At 36.5% G+C, this 19,616-nt stretch overlaps 1 protein-coding gene across 1 annotated transcript; it reads left to right on the forward strand.

Annotated features, from left to right (window-relative positions):
• Positions 1 to 868: 868 nt before the first annotated feature.
• LOC110794170 (uncharacterized) lies at positions 869 to 2,845 on the forward strand. Its single transcript, XM_021999114.2, has 2 exons — positions 869 to 2,115; positions 2,406 to 2,845. The coding sequence occupies exon 1, from the start codon at positions 906 to 908 to the stop codon at positions 2,010 to 2,012; it is 1,107 nt and encodes a 368-aa protein (XP_021854806.2). The 5' UTR covers positions 869 to 905; the 3' UTR covers positions 2,013 to 2,115; positions 2,406 to 2,845.
• Positions 2,846 to 19,616: the final 16,771 nt, after the last annotated feature.

Raw genomic sequence — 19,616 nt, forward strand, 5'->3', positions numbered from 1 at the left:
GTTTAACTAATTGAGACACTATATGTACAAAGTATTATAAATGACAAAATTAGTTGCTAAAAATAAATTTAAATAAAAAGTTACATAACAAGCTAACAAACAGAGAAATAAAAATTATGGACAAAGTTAAAAAAAGAAAAGTGTTGAGCAAATAAAGGAAGATGGAAGTCAATAAGAAAAATAATGAAGGAACGAATAAATAAAATAATAAAGACATAGAGGGGAATCGAACTCTAGACCTATGATAGGTATCAAAACATTAAAACCTACTTTTTACCAATGACCCAAGGAAATAACATGTATATTTAATGTGTTGTTTATTACTAGTACTAATTTACTGGGCATGCTATAATTTGGGCCCCCTTCCGCATTGGGCCCTAGGCGCTCGAGTCGCACCCCTTGCCTACCCCCTAGGGTCGGGCCTGTATATGCCTATAGATATGGATGAATAAGAACATAACCGACATACAGTTTCTCTCTTCCTCTCTCTCCCTTTCTCTCTACTTTCATGATACGTTATCAACACCATTGTTAACCGTCGATGGAAATCAAAGAAAACCGCGAATGAACAACGAGAAAAAAACAACAAGAATCATCATTATCGAATATGAATATGTTACGGAATTATAATAATCCTAATACAACTACATATTCTTAACATTAGAGTTTAGGTATACTTCCTATTTCTAAGACTTTGAGTTTACGTAGGCAGTAGCAGTAGAACATTATTCTCTAGGATTTATTAGAGTTGTATTTCTAGTTGGTTTAGGATACTCTTTACGTAAAACATTGTACTATAAATATAGCATGCCTCCATCAATACAATTCAAGTTTTGATCCTCTTAATAATATTTTACATGGTATCAAGAGCAAGGTCTCAATAAACCTGTTTTTTTTCTCTCCCAATGGCAGGCGATGAAGCCACACCGCCTCCCCCACCTAAAAGAATCGAACCAGATTCTCCGTTTTATCTAGGTAGTCAAGACCGACCGGGTGATTTCATCACTCCAACGAGACTCCGTAATCATAACTATAATGAACGGGCTAGTGATATTCAAACCGCATTAGAAGCAAGGCGAAAATTCGGGTTCCTGGACGGCACCATCACGGCTCCAATCTCACCATGCACTCAATCGGATTGGACAGCAATCAATGCCATGCTCGTTTCTTGGATTACCAACACTATTGATCCTGAGGTAAAATCTCAATTAACAAAATATAGAGAGCCCAAACGCTTATGGGATCATCTTAAACCTCGTTTTTCAGTTGTTAATGGTCATAGAATTCAACAACTTAAATCATCTATTGCTCGTTGTGAACAAACAAAGTCTATGTCGGTCTATCAATATTATGAGAAACTTAATGCATTATGGGAGGACTTAAGTAATCTTGAACCTATTATTTCTTGTACGTGTTGTTCTAATTGTTCTGCTGCAGAAAAGCACGTTCAAAAACGTGAAACGGCTAAACTTCATGAATTTTTGATGGGTCTCTATTCTCCTTATTATTCTCAACAACGTACCAATATTTTGTCTCAAGATCCGCTTCCCTCTCTTGATCGAGCATATCAATTGGTCACACAAGATGAACGTGTCCGACAAGCCAAACCCATGGTAGAGGACAACCCCCCCGAGGTCACTGCTTTTTCTGTTCGTGCAACCCCTAACACGGAGAAGGTACGGGCCGGCACTGGTGAGGTTCCTTTTTGCACGAATTGTCAAAAACAAGGCCATGATATTTCATCTTGTTGGGTTTTAAATCCTTGTATCCATTGTAAAAAACATAGTCATGCAAGTGAAAATTGTTATGAGATTGTGGGCTACCCAGAGAATCTAAAAACATCCGGCCCAAATCGTGGGCGTGGTGGCAGATCAACCCGTGGGCGTGGCAGGGGATCTAGGCCTGGAAATCGCAGCCCAATCCACACTAACACTGCCCCCACTCACATCAATAATGCTGCCTATGTTTCTGGGCAAACATCAAACACGCACACTTCTTGTGCAATGGGCTAGGAACCTTTGGTGGATCAGACCCAACAATTATTTACCCCTGAACAATGGAAGGCCATAGCAGGCCTATTTGGCAGCACACCTGTTCCGGATCATCGACTTAATGGTAAGTTTAATACCAATTTTTGGATAATTGACACCGGAGCAACTAACCATGTTACAGGTGACAAAAATTTATTGTTTGATATTTCGGATATTTATGATTGTCCTATTTCACTCCCCAATGGAAAAACGGAGAATGCAATAAAAGGGGGCTCAGTTCGATTATCGGAAAACATTGTTCTCAAAAATGTTCTTTATGTTCCTAAATTTAGTTGCAATTTACTTTCGATTTCTTAATTAAACGATGATTTACAGGGAATTGTGAAATTTAACTCTTCTATTTGTGCTATCCAGGACCGAACGGGGGAGGTGATTGGAACGGGAGTTAGACGAGATGGACTTTACTACTTCGGAGAAGCTGACTCGATGCAACATGTTTTGGTAAATGGAGCAACATCAACATTGAAGTTGTGGCACAAAAGGATGGGGCACCCCTCAGAAAAAGTAGTAAAGTTACTTTCTCCGATAATTGATCTTAAGGGTAGTTTAAATAAAGCTTGTGAAGTCTGTTTTCGGGCTAAACATTCTAGAGACAAATTTCCTATTAGTGATAATAAAGCTAGTCGTATTTTTGAGAAAATTCACTGTGATTTGTGGGGACCATATAGACATGCCTCTTCCTGTGGAGCTCGTTATTTTTTGACAATAGTTGATGATTTTTCTAGAGCAGTTTGGGTACATTTGTTGGATGATAAAACAAAAGTGTTTCGTATTTTTATGAATTTCAGTGCCATGATTGATCGCCAGTTTTCTCAAACTATTAAAATTGTACAAAGTGATAACGGCACGGAATTTAATTGCTTACGTGATTTTTTTTTCCGCCACTGGCATTTTATTTTTCTCCTCTTGTGTCGGGACTCCACAACAAAATGGGCGGGTTGAGAGAAAGCATAAACACATCCTAAATGTTGCCCGAGCTTTGAGATTTCAAGCAAAATTACCTATTTATTTTTTGGGGGGAGTGTGTTCTCGCTTCCGCACATTTAATTAATAGAACTCCCTCACCTTTATTAAATAATAAAACGCCATATGAAATCTTATTTGGTGTTCCGCCCTCCTACGATGCTATACATACCTTTGGGTGCCTATGTTTTGTTCACAATCAAAAAACCAAAGGAGACAAATTTGAAAGTAGAAGTAGAAAATGTATTTTATGGGGTATCCATTTGGTAAAAAATGATGATTGGTTTACGATCTTAATAAAAAGGATTTTTTGATATCTCGGGATGTGAAATTGTTTGAGGAAATATTTCCGTTTGTTGAGCCGGAAGACGTTAATATTGAACCTTACACGGTAGTGCCTTACGTTAGTGAAGATGAGGTAGATTTTGATTTCACAATGAGCAATGTCCATGCTGACTCAATTGAGCCCATCATCCATGAGCCCATAATTCGACATGATTCACACAATCAAGTGGAGCCCAATTTTCCAACCATTTCAGCTCACCACAATAATAATAATGCGCTCCTAATAATAATAGTCAGCCCTAGGCCTGGTTATTGGGCGGGTCGGGGCGGGTCGGGGCGGGTCATTTGCGGGGCGGGTCATTTGCGGGTCATAGTCAAATACAAGCGGGTCAGGGTCAGGGTCAGGGTCGGGTCAGGGTCATAACCAAAAGCTAATAGGGTCAATAGCGGGTCACTTGATGGATTTGCTACATTCACCTTAAAAAGAAAACTCAACAGCATCACAAACACAAATTTTCACACAATTTTCGTGTCTGCATATCACAAACATAAATTTTCATACTTTTGATGTGCTGCAACACTAAACGTACCAAATTCATTGAAACAACTTCATCCAAAACTTTAAAGATTAAAACTAAAGAAGACATACATTGTTTAGCAAATACATTCCGAAAAAGCCTAGAGTACTGGTAGAGTTAGGTATTGATTTTTCCTAAAATTATTATTCATTATCACTAAACCATCATCCTTATCCAGACAAAGTAAAGTCTTCTCTTCTGTTCCACTTCAGAAATCCCCTGGAAATATGGAAAACATTAATTAGTGAGTCATTCAACACTGAGACAGTTATCTGTAATGGAAAAACCATCACATCTACTGATGGAAATGTCAATATGTTGTCTGTAGAAACCGGAATATAACATAGCTAGACCTTGAAACATCTAAATTAACAATTAAAACATAATTCAATAGCTACTCTGTTGTACTCACATGTTTAGCCTCTAAAATGAAAGTTATACAACTAAGCAAAGTGACAGATCTTTTATGATCCTCCAGGAATTCATGTTCAAGAGCATACAGGGGAGGAATGAATGACAACTGATGTTATGCTGTTGGAAACCATATCCTTTTTTCACAACAATATGAATTGCAATCAATGCCAAAGTAATTCCTCAAAAAAACTACAAGTTGAGGAACAAAGCTAGTAACAGGACTATTAGATAAATGAGATAAAATCTGAAACATTAACCTTGGAAGGCAATTAGACCAGTAACACAACACAACACAGCAGGACTACAAATATGTTTTATAGTATTGAATCTCAGATGCAACATAGCTAATTAAGAAACATCATTACCTAGAAATAGGGGTCTGCATCATCATCTTCTTCATCATCATCTTCTTCTTCTCCTCTGACTATCTCGTCATCAAACTCAAGATCAAACTGCTCTTGATCTTCAACAGAATCTCCACGATGCCAATCTTGCAAACAAATTAAAGCTTGAATTGTTTTGGACTTCAAGGAACTACGAGATGCCGAAACGGTCTTTTATTGAGTTTCCAAGTATCATCAACAAAGTGAGCAGTGACACAAATATAATGTTGCCTAGTATGATTTGATTTCCAATTGTCGGTTGTTAAACAAATTCGACCAGAAACTTTAGACAACATATCCTTCATTTTGTCCCTCTCTAAGACATACAAGGACAATGTATCTCTTTTAGCAGTGGCACGACCAAATGGTATATACTTAGGATTAGCACGTGCCATCATTCGTTTAAATCCTTTTTCTTCAACTATTGTGAATGAATGAGCTCCGTCAACAATGAAGCTTAGAATATCTTTTCGAAGCTCATTCATATCAAACACATACTCTTCATCACTATCATCATCATTTCTAAGTTCATTAGGTCTTTCTACACATCTATCTAGGTGACGCTTCAAGTGAGAAGTCCCCTAATCACGATTTGCAGACAATAATGAACCACAATGCATACACTTAGCAATTCTCTCACCTTGATTATTTTTTCCTTCAACAAGTTCTTTCCACACTTTGGATCGTTTCTTCCTCTTACGTTCGGGAATTACATACTCTGTAAATCCGTCATCCCGTGGAGCAATATTATTTTCCATACTACAAAAAGTAAAACTAATTGTCAATACAAGATTATAGTCAAGGCTAGAATTGGAGAAGATACACAAAGATACATAGAGCATAGTCCACCTATGGAGGAATAAAATCTTTGGTATTCTTTGATTTAACAATTATAAAGAGATGTCTAACATTCAAATTGTGTTACAAAATAAAGAAGAAGACCCACACCTGCTCTCTAACAAATATATGCTTCCAAAAAATCAGAGTAATTGATATGTTTCTTTTCACTTCCTTGTTACACATGCAATGCATATGGCATCACCAATCTTCACTCTTCAGTTCATCACCCACCCTCACACAAAAGAGAAAGGAGGAAAGTGAAAGAGGAATTTCAGAAACAAACAACTGTCATCCTCCCACTGAGACAGGAGTCTCTCCTTTTCATATCCCCAAGGAAACTACCATTTTATTACGATAAAGAAGTGTGGAATTCGCAATTCCACAAAACTCAGTTATAGGTGTTATGATTATATTATTCATTTGAATAACCAAGCCTCTTTTTCCAAGCAAATAGGCAAATATTAAATAGTAAACAATTCTCATGAACATATATTCAAACTTCACAGCTTGATAAAAGGGTGTTCACAAGGCACTGATCGATGAATGGAGTAATGATATTTAAGGTCTACAATACTCCAATACTAATTTGTGAGTTGGGAAAGCTCGGTTTACACCATGACACTACTTTCCCAGGTCCAAATCTCGTGTTTATCACCACAGGAACTCACAACTCAATTTTTGGAACACAACTAATAATGAAATTATCACTTGTTTACATTCTGAAACCATTCTAAGCCATTATGAAAACCATAAAAGTTACATAAAAGTTAGAATCATAAAACCATTATGAAAACTTATTTGGCATAGGAAATGAAAAATTCTAAATTTTCCTTCTTCTAAAAGCCAAGTCATGTTAACAACTTATTCAACAGATTTCCTGAAGGAATAATAAACTCATGAAGCACTTTTTGTCAATTAGAAACTCCAGAAAACTAACTTTATATCAGACTTAATTGGGCTTAAGAGAACACCTGAAATTTGCAAAATGAAAGACAATACCTTCTCAAATAACACATGGTACTCAAGGAAAAGAAATGAAAGAAATCATGTAATACTCAACCAAAGTTGCTGAAATCTCTGTAAATCTATACAAATTAAGTACAACATCTATATTAACAATCAACGAGATTTTTATACCCCATTTTCGCCTAAAATTGAAAAAATAGCTTAAGTTAAAACCCTAATTGAACATATCAGAATTGAAAACGAAAACGATATTGAAAACGAAATTGAACACAAACGAAGACAATTTACCTTAAAAGTGACGAACTTGAAGGTGCTTTCGATCAATTTCGCCCGATGGATTGGCGAGAACGAGGAGAGAGAACGGTGAGAGCCTGATACGATTAGGTTTTTTCGAAAAAAAAATTTCGATTTTTTTTTCAGTTACGTATTTGGGAGGAGATAGAAAGAAAAGAAATTGTATTTTATTTAACCATGTGTTGACCCTTTATTTTTGTTTTAAGTTATTGGGCTTATAAACAATACCCTATAAGAGCCCTATAAGCAAAGACCCTATAAGGGCCCTGTTCAATAAGAAAGTAAAGGGTCAAGACCCTTTTAAAATTGACCCGACCCTTATGCCCATTGGGCTACCCTGTCCAATAACCAGGCCTAGTCAGCCCAATACCGTGCAACCCTCAACCGAAGCCCAAATAATTCAGCCAGCACCCCATAACTCCCCAGACCCGACCCAAGATCTCTCCCAACATACCAATGTTCCTGACCCCAGTTCATCTCCAAGCCCAACAACTAATGTAATGGCTCCTTCTTCTGATCTGGGCCGTGGTCTAAGGGACAAGACACCACCTTCTTGGCTACGTGACTGTGTTACTCACACAATAATTGCTGAAAGTCCATCTCATCCTCCGTCTCCACATCACTCCTCAGGTACTCCTTATCCTATAGCACATTATATTAATTGTGACAATTTTTCTGTAAATTATCGCACATTTCTAGCAGCTATTATTTCTGCCAAAGATCCAAAATCTTTCAAGGAGGCAATGAAGGATGAGGGATGGAAGAAATCTATGCAGGAGGAAATTCGAGCTTTGGAAGATAATGGGACATGGACGCTTGAGGAACTTCCTCCAGGAAAACGTGCCTTGGGCAGCCAATGGGTTTTCAGAACCAAATTTTTTCTCCAGTGGTGATATTGAACGACTAAAGTCAAGATTGGTTGTTCTAGGCAATCATCAAAAAGAAGGTATTGATTATAATGAAACTTTTGCACCAGTTGCTAAAATGACTATTGTTCGTGTTTTTCTTGCTATAACTGCTTCTAAAAATTGGCATCTTCATCAAATGGATGTGCATAATGCCTTTCTACATGGTGATCTTGAAGAGGAAGTTTACATGAAATTACCCCCTGGATTTGAGTGCTCCAACCCCAAATTGGTATGTCGTCTTCGTAAATCCTTGTACGGATTAAAACAGGCTCCCCGATGTTGGTTTGAAAAGTTGGTTCAAGCTCTTAAAAGATTTGGCTTTCTTCAGTCCTATTCGGACTACTCTTTGTTCACCTACACCAACGACACCGTTCAAATCAATGTATTAGTTTACATTGACGATTTGATTATCTCTGGAAATGATTCCGCTACAATTAATACTTTCAAGTCATATTTGAACGATTGCTTTAAAATGAAAGATCTGGGATCGTTGAAATACTTTCTTGGCATTGAAGTGGCACGCAGTACCTCGGGCTTATTTTTGTGTCAACGCAAGTATACTTTAGATATTATAACTGAAGCAGGACTATCTGGTGCTAATCCCTGCGGATTCCCAGTTGAGCAAAATCATCATCTGAGCCTTGCAGATGGTCAACTTCTCGCAGATCCCGAGGCATGTCGTCGCCTTGTAGGACGACTTGTTTATTTGGCCGTTACACGCCCTAATCTTGCATATTCTGTACATGTGTTGTCTCAATTTTTGCAGGAACCCCGGGTCGCCCATTGGGAGGCTGCGTTGCGTGTTGTCCGTTATCTCAAAGGAACTCAGGGTCAAGGTATTTTACTCCGCGCCGATAGAGATTTGACTCTTCAAGGTTGGTGTGATTCAGCTTGGGCTGCTTGTCCAATTACTCGTCGATCTATATCTGGATGGCTCGTTTTTCTAGGCCAATCACCTATTTCTTGGAAGATGAAAAAGCAACATACAGTTTCTCGTTCATCGGCAGAGGCCGAATATCGTTCTATGGCAGCTCTCACTCGCGAACTAAAATGGTTAAAGGGGTTACTATTAAGTCTCGGGGTTCATCATCCAAAGGCCATTCCCTTGTTCTGTGACAGTCAGTCTGCTCTACATATCGCAAAAATCCAGTCTTTCATGAACGCACCAAACATATTGAGATCGATTGTCACTTTGTTCGGGATGCAGTGACAGAAGGAATAATTGCACCATCATACGTCAATACATCACCCCAATTGGCTGATATATTTACTAAAGGCCTAGGCAAGAAACAATTTGAATACTTGTTGTCCAAGTTGGGCGTTTTTTGATCCACACAAAGCTCCAACTTGAGGGGGGTGTTACGGAATTATAATAATCCTAATAAAACTACATATTCTTAGCATTAGAGTTTAGGTATAATTCCTATTTCTAAAACTTTGAGTTTACGTAGGCAGTAGCAGTAGAACATTATTCTCTAGGATTTATTAGAGTTGTATTTCTAGTTGGTTTAGGATACTCTTACGTAAAATATTGTACTATAAATATAGCATGCCTACATCAATACAATTCAAGTTTTGATCCTCTTCATAATATTTTACAGAATACCTCTTAAGGTCAGTGGGAAATAAATGATGAATAATTGTGTCTTGCAGACAGTGCAACCACTCGTACTATACACAAGAATAAGAAATATGTCTTTCAATTGATGATGAGAAAAACTAGTGTGAGTATTATATCGGGTAGTACAAATATTATAGAAGGCTCCAGAAGAGAAAATATATTGTTGCCTATGGGAACTAAATTTGTCATCATTGATGCATTATATTCTCCCAAGTCTCAAAGAAATTTATTGAGTTTTAAAGATATTCGAAGTAATGGTGATCATATTGAGACAATTAGTGAAGGAAATGATGAATTCCTTCAAATCATGAGCATAACCAATGGCACAAAGACTGTCTTGGAGAGATTACGTACATTCTCCACTAGTTTGTACTACACGAAAATTAATTCGATTGAAACACATGCTATAGTAAACCAGAAGTTTACTGATAACTTCATAGTTTGGCATAACCAGTTAGGCCATCCCGGTTCAATAATGATGCGAAAAATCATTGAAAATTCTTATGGGCATTCATTAAAGAGCCAGACGATTCTTTCTAATAATTTTTCATGTCTTGCTTGCTCACAAGGAAAGTTGATAATTCGGCCATCACCAACTAAGATAAATTTTGAATCAATCAGTTTTCTGGAACGTATACAAGGGGATATTTGTGGGCCAATACATCCCCCATGTGGAACATTTAGATACTTTATGGTTTTAATCGATGCATCGACTAGATGGTCACATGTATGTTTGTTATCATCTCGCAACCTGGCTTTTGCGAGATTACTTGCTCAATTGATTAAATTAAGAGCACATTTTCCAGATACTCCTATCAAGTCTATTCGTCTTGATAATGCTGGTGAATTTACTTCTCAATCTTTCAATTATTATTGCATGTCCATTAGGATATATGTTGAACATCATGTAGCACATGTTCATACACAAAACGGTCTTGCTGAATCATTAATTAAACGCATTCAATTGATTGCTAGACCATTACTAATGAAATCTAAACTCCCAATTTCTGTTTGGGGACATGCTATATTACATGCAGCAGCATTGATTCGCATCAGGCTAAAAAATTATCATAAGTTCTCCCCATCACAATTGGGTTTTGGTTAGGAACCAAATGTATCCCATCTTAGAATTTTTGGATGTGCAGTTTATGTCCCTATAGCTCACAAAGATTAGTTGCACAAGGATTCTCACAAAGACCTGGTATTGATTATGAGGAGACATATTCCCCTGTGGTGGATGCAACAATTTAGATACATAATTAATCTGGAAATGAGAGAGGGACTTGACTTACGCTTAATGGATGTAGTCACAGCTTATTTGTATGGCCCACTGGATAATGATATATATCTATATGAAATCCCAGAAGATTTAAGTTGCCCGAAGCAACAAAATCAAGTTCTTGAGAACATTTATCTATCAAATTGAATAGATCTCTTTATGTATTGAAACAATCTGGCCGTATGTGGTATAACCGCCTTAGTGAGTACTTGTTGAAAGAAGGCTATAAGAATGATGCTATTAGCCCATGCATTTTTATAAAGAGATTTGAACCAGGCTTTGTTATAATTGCAGTGTATGTTGATGATCTAAATATTATTGGAACTCCTGAAGAGATTTCCATGACAGGGGAATGTTTAAAGAAAGAATTTGAAATGAAAGATCTTGCAAAGACAATATTTTGCTTGGGGTTAAAAATTGAGCACCTAAAGAATGGAATCCTTGTGCATCAAACAACATATACAAAAAAGGTGCTAAAAAGGTTCTCTATGAATCAATCACATCCATTGAGTAGCCCTATGGTTGTAAGATCACTTGATGTGGATAAGGACCCTTTCCGTCCTCGGGAAAATGATGAAGAAATACTTGGTCCTGAAGTACCATATTTAAATGCAATTGGGGAATCGATGTATCTTGCTAATCATATAAGACCTGATATATCATTTTCTGTGAATTTGTTAGCAAGGTTTTGGTAGGTTATGACAAATATAAACAAAATATTTCATGCGGAAAAACCATAAAGCCAGGAATCCAAATTAATTGCCACCTAGTGAATTAGCTTAATTAGGATACATACAATGTGATGCGTGCCTTCCCTAGCCGCTTCCGAACCGAACAAGAACAAGTTTAGGACTCCAAATGTCGCCCCTCCGTAGATAGTCCATAGCACGTTCGGATCCGCCTTAGATTCAATCAAATAGAATATTATCTAAGGTTTTATGTTTCCTCGGAAAGCTTTATTGTAACCACCCGCCCTTAACGAGCTGCTTGCAAATTACAATTAACCTTAATTTAACAAACTCAGCATAATTACAACTTTAAATTCTGCTAAACAAATCTTAATTCTTCAAACAACTTCAAAGATTTAATCACGGGTTTAACCTATCTCAAAGACACTAATCAAGACCCATAAACTTAATTAGTAATTAAAAATTTCGGCAGCACTTCCCCTAAATATGGACAACCTAAAATACTATTTAGGAAATTATGTCATATGTTTTTTCACCTGCTTCAATTACATCATCCCAACATATAACATATTCCAAAACATCACCAAGGCGTCACTGCAACAACCTACACTTAATAAGCTACTTCTAAGCACCCTTAACTTTAAACCAACGAACTTAACTTAACTACGACTCCAATACAGATATGTAATCCATAAATTATAAACCAAAAAGCTTTAAGAAGAAATTATACAGCGCATTAACAAACTCTAGGAACTAAATTACATTTGGCGAATCCATAATCCAACCTTGGACACATAATGCCATTGGAGAACTCTACGAACCTTGAACCTGAACCGAGACCTAACTCTTGCTACCTGCAAAACATTTTAACTCTGCCCCCACCAGGACAGGTTCAAAGAACAAAATCAGCGGAAATTTGAGTACACACATCCAACCTAAAATGCATTTGATAGGTGGCTCAAAATAGTTTTAGCTTTTATGTTTTATTTTGAAATGTAACTTAGTTACTCAAAACACCTGAAAACTTTACTTGAAGAAGATTTATAATTCCTTTGAAATCAATTTCGTGAAATTCGTATGATTCAAACAATTGTTATTCTTTTAAAAGAAAACGCAATGCAACCATATCACCATAGAATAATCACTATTGTTTACGACTTTACTTAGTATGTCACGTGACTCCCAATTTACAATCACCTCAATAATTTAGCTAGCATCTTATTACCCATCTAGTTATTATCATACTCTGACTCCTTTCCAATCATAACTCTAATATTCATTTACTCATAATATACATATTTATTCATAGCTCAATACGAAACTCACTTCCACAAAGTTATCACGTCGCATTACTTTGCTACATAACAAGCTCACAAACACCATTCCAACTCACAATGCATGTTCGATATAATTTCATAATTCTCTTCATAAAGCTCTCATAACAATTCAAATGCAGATATAGACATAAGTAAGAAATTTATAACTCGTTGCGGAAACATACAACTCAAACTCAGCATAATAGCTTACATAGTCACAACATATTAGCTTACTGTTGGGGAAAGTGAACACGAATAGAGAGGGGTTATTCAACCAACTGTCTCTATTTGGTGGGGGTTGTCACCCTCCTGAAAAGCATACACTTGCAAGACTTAACTAGGACATGTCCCTAATTATGGGTCTATCCCCCCTCTACGAGTCTACTTTTGTAGCACTCGCTTTACGGCCAAACCGCTTTAACGGGTCTATTCCGCCGAACTACGGGTCTATCCCGCCTCTACGAGTCTACTTTTGTAGCACTCGCTTTACGGCCAAGCCGCTTTAACGGGTCTATCCCGCCGGACTATGAGTCTACTATTGTAGCACTCGCTTTAAATGTTTCTCATCACCGAAGCATGTGAGCACTACGGCACACATACTCGGCTACTTTCCCCTACTTAAGCAATTTATTACCAATTTAAGAAATCTTGTTGTCAAAATATCATTAACATTCCCTTACTCATGCATTAATTCTTCCTCAATTAAATTCAACTCAGCTTCTATCATATATGACTTTTCAACCCAATTTCAACCTCAAACTCAAGACTTGCTGACACTTTCTCTTATACTTAATCAAACCGTAACAATATAATTAAAATCTGGACACTCTTCACAACTATTCCCTTTTAACTTAGAATCACTCTTTACCCTTAGTTATACTCAGCCCATTAATTAATAATTGACTGCTAGTGGGTAACACTCATTTACGATCCCAAGGTTATCAACAACTTATACTCTCCTCAAATCCGAATTCATTCTTTTATAACTTAGTGTGCCTGAAATGTATTTTATAAACATTTATATAGAACATAATTACTCAAACATAATCTTTATTATTCGTTGAAATGTCCTTTCGATGGATTTCAAACTATTAGGTTATAAGAATATGAAAACTTGATTATTTATTTTAAAGTATATTTTTATAATAAACTCTTTTTAAAACTTGTAATGATTTCTTTACTTGCAAACTATTGTCATTTAGAGAAATCAAAATAAAACTGAAAATATCTTCCGTTATAACCTTTCCAACCTCTAAGTTCATTAAACACTTCAATATTGTTCAAAGCTAGTTTAAGTTCCATAATTCATAGTTTTTAGGAAAAAGATGTGGATTTTTAGGAAATTCTAAAATAAATATGGCTTATTAGGAAAGATTATAAAACCTTGAAACGACTTATTAAGTAATCATTAAAAACTCCGCTTTTGTAACTCCTAAAATAGTTTAGGGATTCTCATTTACTACATTAAAAGAATTCTTTTATTATTAACCCTTTATTAAGAAAACATGTGTCCTTTAAGAAACAAGTATGACCCCGTTAAAAGAAAACATAAACCTTCATTGAAAACAAGAATTTAGAATTAAAGGTGGTGTCTTTGGTTCCACCAAATCTTACTTTAGGATCTCTTATATAGTTTAACACTAAGACCTCAACTCCTTAGAAACTCATGTAGGACTACTTCCATTATGAAAGAGCTTTTACCTGATCATTAACGTTTTCACTTATGATTAACTCTTAATTAACACTCCTTAACCTTTTGACTCTTGCACATATCTCACGATTTCCAAGTTCAACCTCAAGATACTCAATGAACTCAATTCTCTAGCCGTTCAATGCCTCAACTCAAACCATCTCTCACTAGGGTTCTCATTGACACAACATTCATTTTACGGAATCATGATTCTTAAAAGCATTATAATCAAATTCAATTTGCAAAGAACAAATCAATTTGCAAATACAATTCAGCTTTGCAAAACACAATTTAATTCGCAAAATAACATTCAATTTGCAAAACAACATTCAATCTATACATTATATATATACATAATACTTAAACATAAGATATATTTTTCAAATATTGAAGTTGGTTGGACGATGTGTACCTTCAATCTCCAATACATACATTCCAAGAACTACACTTTGATCATCAATTCCCGCTTATCTTTCTAATCCAATTCTCCAATAATTCACCTCGACAAATAAAGGAATGAATTAATTAAACTCCTCATTCAAATCGAATTACAAACTTAGTTGAAATCCTTTTAGAAATCTCTTAATTAATTTTGAAAAATCATTTCAATTTAATTAATTTTCAAAAAATCATTTCAATTGAATTATAAACTCGATTTGGTGTTTATAAGTACAGACGTAGATTGTCAAACTAGATTGCGATTCTAATTATATTACTAGTTAGAAAATCTTTCCGAAAATGAAATAATAACCTTGAAATTTACTCCATCAAATAATCGAATTTTTCTTAATCAACTAATAAAATTATTTACACATTATCAATAATAAAACAATGATTTCTTGAAACCATTATAATTGAAATGAGGATACATTGAAGTACATGGGAAAATGAAATAGGATTGAGTTTAAACCCTGAAAATGAAGCATGGAAGCAAAGAAGTAACAATAAACAACAACCCAAGGTTCTCAGCAGCGGCAAAGAAGCACGACAAAGAAGCAGCAGGAACAACAACGTTCCCGGCAGCTCCGACGAGCAAGAAACAGTGACAACTTCGTGGCCCAAGACGACCATAAATTCCAGGAAGAGAGGGAGAACCAAGGAGAGAAGAAGGGAAGGCCGAACACACTGTCAAACTCCACAGCACCGGCGACACCAATGACAGAGAAGGCGGCCACCACCATCGCAAAAGGAGAAAGAAAATCTATAAGTTAGGGTTTTAAAATTTGGGGGTCTTAACTTATTCAATCAATTAATTGGTAAGAGTTTAAAGAGATTACCATATAAATGGAGTAGCATGGATGACGAAATCACGACCACCGTCGGCGGCAGGAGGGTGGAGCAACGGCGAGAGAGAGAGGAAGCAAAGGAGAGAGAGGCAATCGAATAACTATCAACAATAACTGTACTAGCAACACCGGCGAGGAGGAGTACGGCGGCGGCGCCGCATCTGTTCCGGCGACACAACACAGAGAAGAGAAATTGAGCTGATGGGAAAGGGAAGGGGGATGAATGACAGGGAGTGAGGAGAGAAATTGCGTGAGAACGTGTAAGGAAGAGGAGGAGTTCCCTATATGTTTCTAGAATTTTAATTAATTTATTTATTTCCTTTTTTTTTGAATTAGAAGTGGTTTCCTAGAAGGTGACTGCTCAAAGAGTAGTGGGATACTTGGCAAGAGAAGGAGGAGTTGGCAATGCCAACATATGACACATGGTGAAAAGGAAGAAGAAACATGGCTTGCTTAACATAAGAAAAAAAAAAAATTTAATTTCTAAGCTTAAATGATTATTATAACTATCTGAATTAAATAAATAAAAAAAAAACATTTTTCAGCAAGTTCACATTGCTATTATAATATAAAAAAAAAATAATTGAATAAATAAAATTCGAAGGCTAGCTTTATCATAATATAGATATAAATAAATAATTGAATAAATAAAATTCAAATTTATTCACCACTTAAATAAAGATTTTAATCTCAGGTTAGATTTAAGAATAATTCTAATAACATGTTTAAGACGGTAATTACTCTTAATATGATATTAAGAGTTGCTTAAAATCAGGGGCTGTTACATTTATTATTAATTTAGGAAAATTATTAAATTCTCTCTTGAACTTAATGTATGTGAATACTTATTGAATTGCATTATAAATTATGATTATGAACCACCTATTTATAGGGTAGAAATAACGGAATTAGAATTCTACTAGGATTCCAAACTAAATCCATTAGGATTCTAGTTAAATTATATCACTAGAATTTAATATTTAATCAAACACCTAAGTATTTCAGATTTAACAAATTATATAATTTGAGTAGAATTAGGAAAACGAGATTACTTCACAAGGAAGTAATCCTAACCGGCCAAGGGACTGGCCATGGCACCGCACAGCCCACCCCTTTGCACAGCCCGCAGCACGCAGGCCCAAGGGCGCTGCTGCTTGCTCGCTGGCCCTAGGGCGCTGGCAACAAGCACGCGGCCCACTAGGCGCTGCTGCTATTCGACCTGCTTGCTCGGCACGCGCGCGAGCTTGCTGGGCGCTGGGCTTGGCTTCGTGCTGGGCCTTGTGTCTTGCAAGCTCGTCCGTCGATCATTTGGTACGTCGCGCTTCCGATTCGTTTTCCGATTCCGGAATTCATTTTCGATTCGTACAAATATTTAATATTTCCGAATTCGAAATTCATTTCCGATTCGAACAAATATTTAATATTTTCGATTCCGACAATATTTCTGATTCCGGCAATATTTCCTTTTCCGGCAATATTTCCGATTCCGGCAATATTTCTATTTTCGACAATATTTTCCGATACGTACCATGTTTCCGTTTCCGGCAACATCTACGACTTGGATAATATTTATATCTCCGTTACGATCCATATTTCCGTTTCCGGCAATATCATCATTTTCGGAGTATTCTTTATTTTACCTTTTGACGATTTCAGCTCCCACTGGAATCGAGATCCGTCGTTTCCGAATGTTCATAAATAGAGTATTTAATTCACTTAAACACTTGATCCGTTCAAGCACTATTTGTGTGACCCTATGGGTTCAGTCAAGAGTAAGATGTGGATTAATATTATTAATTCCACTCGAACTGAAGCGGCCTCTAGCTAGGCATACAACTCACTTGATCTCACTGAATTATTAACTTGCATAATTAATTAATAATGAACCGCATTTATTAGATGTAGCATTCAATGCATACTTGGACCAAGGGCATTATTTCCTTCAAGTTTAGCTCATGTCCAACCCGGAGGCATTGTAATGAGATTAAGCATGTACTTCGTTATCTACAAGGTACGAAAGATATGGGTTTGTTCTTTCCTAATTATCCAAAGAAGGTTTAGTTGGTTTTGCAGATGCAGGGTATTTATCTGATCCTCATAATGGCCGATCACAAACTCGATATCTATTTACATGTGGAGGTACTGCAATTTCTTGGCATTCTATGAAGCAAACTATTGCAGCTACTTCTTCTAACCATTCTGAGATTTTAGCGATTCATGAGGCTAGTCGTGAATGTGTATGACTACGGTCTGTGATTCAGCATATAAGAGAAGATTGTGGTTTATCCTCCGGGAAAGAGGCACCAACATTTTTATATGAAGACAATACAGCATGTATTGCACAGCTCAAGGAAGGATACATCAAAGGTGATAAAACAAAGCACATCTCACCAAAATTCTTTTTCACTCATGAACTTCAGAAGAATGGCGTTATAAATGTCATGCAGATTCGTTCAAGTGAAAATTTGGCAGATTTGTTTACTAAGGCGCTTCCTGCTGCTACATTTAAAAAGTTGATTCACCTCATTGATTTGCGCCATCTCAAAGATCTTCATTGATATTGTCATTGAGGGGAGTAAATGAGCGCTGCACTCTTTTTCCATTAACCATGGTTTTTCCCACTGGGTTTTCCTGGTAAGGTTTTTAATGAGACGGCATTTCATGCGCATTATAAGACATTGTATTGTTTTGGATAATGGACATCCAAGGGTGAGTGTTATAAAATATATATTAGAATGGATGACAATTATACCTTACACCTATATGATATATGTATGTGTATATATTATATATATGCCTATGGATATGGATGAATAAGAACATATCCGACATACGGTTTCTCTCTTCCTCTCTCTCCCTTTCTCTCTACTTTCATATTAGACTTTAAATTCTTCACAATTTTTTTGTATTTTCTGTAAGTATTACTATGTAACTGGATTTGTTGTATATTTATGCAAATTAAAGCTAATTATCCATCTTCAAAACCTTGATGTGAATTAATTTTTGTTTTTCACGATTAATTCAATACGACGGCATAAACATTTGCAAAAAATCATCACTTTAATACCAATTATAATTTGCAGAGCAATTTTGATTTCGACTCAAATTTTCCGAAAATACGACTTTTGAATTCTCGATATTCAGGGTGTACATTCTCATCTTCACCATTATGGTGTTGAGGGCCAATCGAAAAGAGAATTTGTCATAATGGAGGATATGATTATATTAGGGAAGATAGGTATTATGTAATAAAAGTGTTGGAGAAGGGGGAGGCATGAGAAGACTGGTGGCATCAATTAAGAGGAGCTACTTGAGTACTTGGTGGTGGTTATGCTGTGGACTGTGGAGGGAGGGAGGGAGGGAGGGAGGGAGGGCGTTGTTTATGGTGTACTTGGATGTGAAAGATCAAAGGAGAGAGAAGATGAAATAAAGAAATTAAAAACACCAACCAGTTTAGTAGGTTATAGGTCACCGAGATCGATTAAAGAGAATATATGTCCTAGTTGGGACTGCCTCAAATTCACCTTATTAATGACCTCATTACTTATTTCAAATCTTATCAGATGAGATCAGATTATTATTACTATTATTATTATTATAATTATTTATTATTATTATTATTATTATTATTATTATTATTATTATTATTATTATTATAAAAAGTTACAAGATTAACAAGCTACAAAGATCAAGTGAACTACAAGAAGTTGGAAGGGAGCCGAGATACAATCTGGGCCCCCACTCCTCTAGCTATGGCGAACCCGATCCTGCTGAAAATGTGGGCAGCTGCCCGCGCCCCAATGTCCTGAGCCCTAGAGTACGCCTGGACCCGCTTCAGCAAAGAAACAGCCCCTTTCTCTAATTCCCCAAAAGAAGAGAAGGAAAATGGAAAGAAACCGTACCCCAAAGCCCTACAACGTGCCGCATACTTATCCTGCTTCCGCTGCGCTGCAACCGCCACAACCCGTCCCGGAACGAAGCCTGACAACCCAGATTGCGTCATAGGGGAAGACCCAGTCAAGTCAACACACACATCTAGACCGCCATCCCATG

Source organism: Spinacia oleracea, chromosome 4 (genome assembly GCF_020520425.1).
Source record: "Spinacia oleracea cultivar Varoflay chromosome 4, BTI_SOV_V1, whole genome shotgun sequence".
Taxonomy (NCBI): domain Eukaryota; kingdom Viridiplantae; phylum Streptophyta; class Magnoliopsida; order Caryophyllales; family Amaranthaceae; genus Spinacia; species Spinacia oleracea.

What these genes read in the sequence shown, in the direction of transcription:
- LOC110794170 (XM_021999114.2), top strand. Translation starts at nt 906, where the DNA reads ATGGCAGGCGATGAAGCCACACCGCCTCCCCCACCTAAAAGAATCGAA.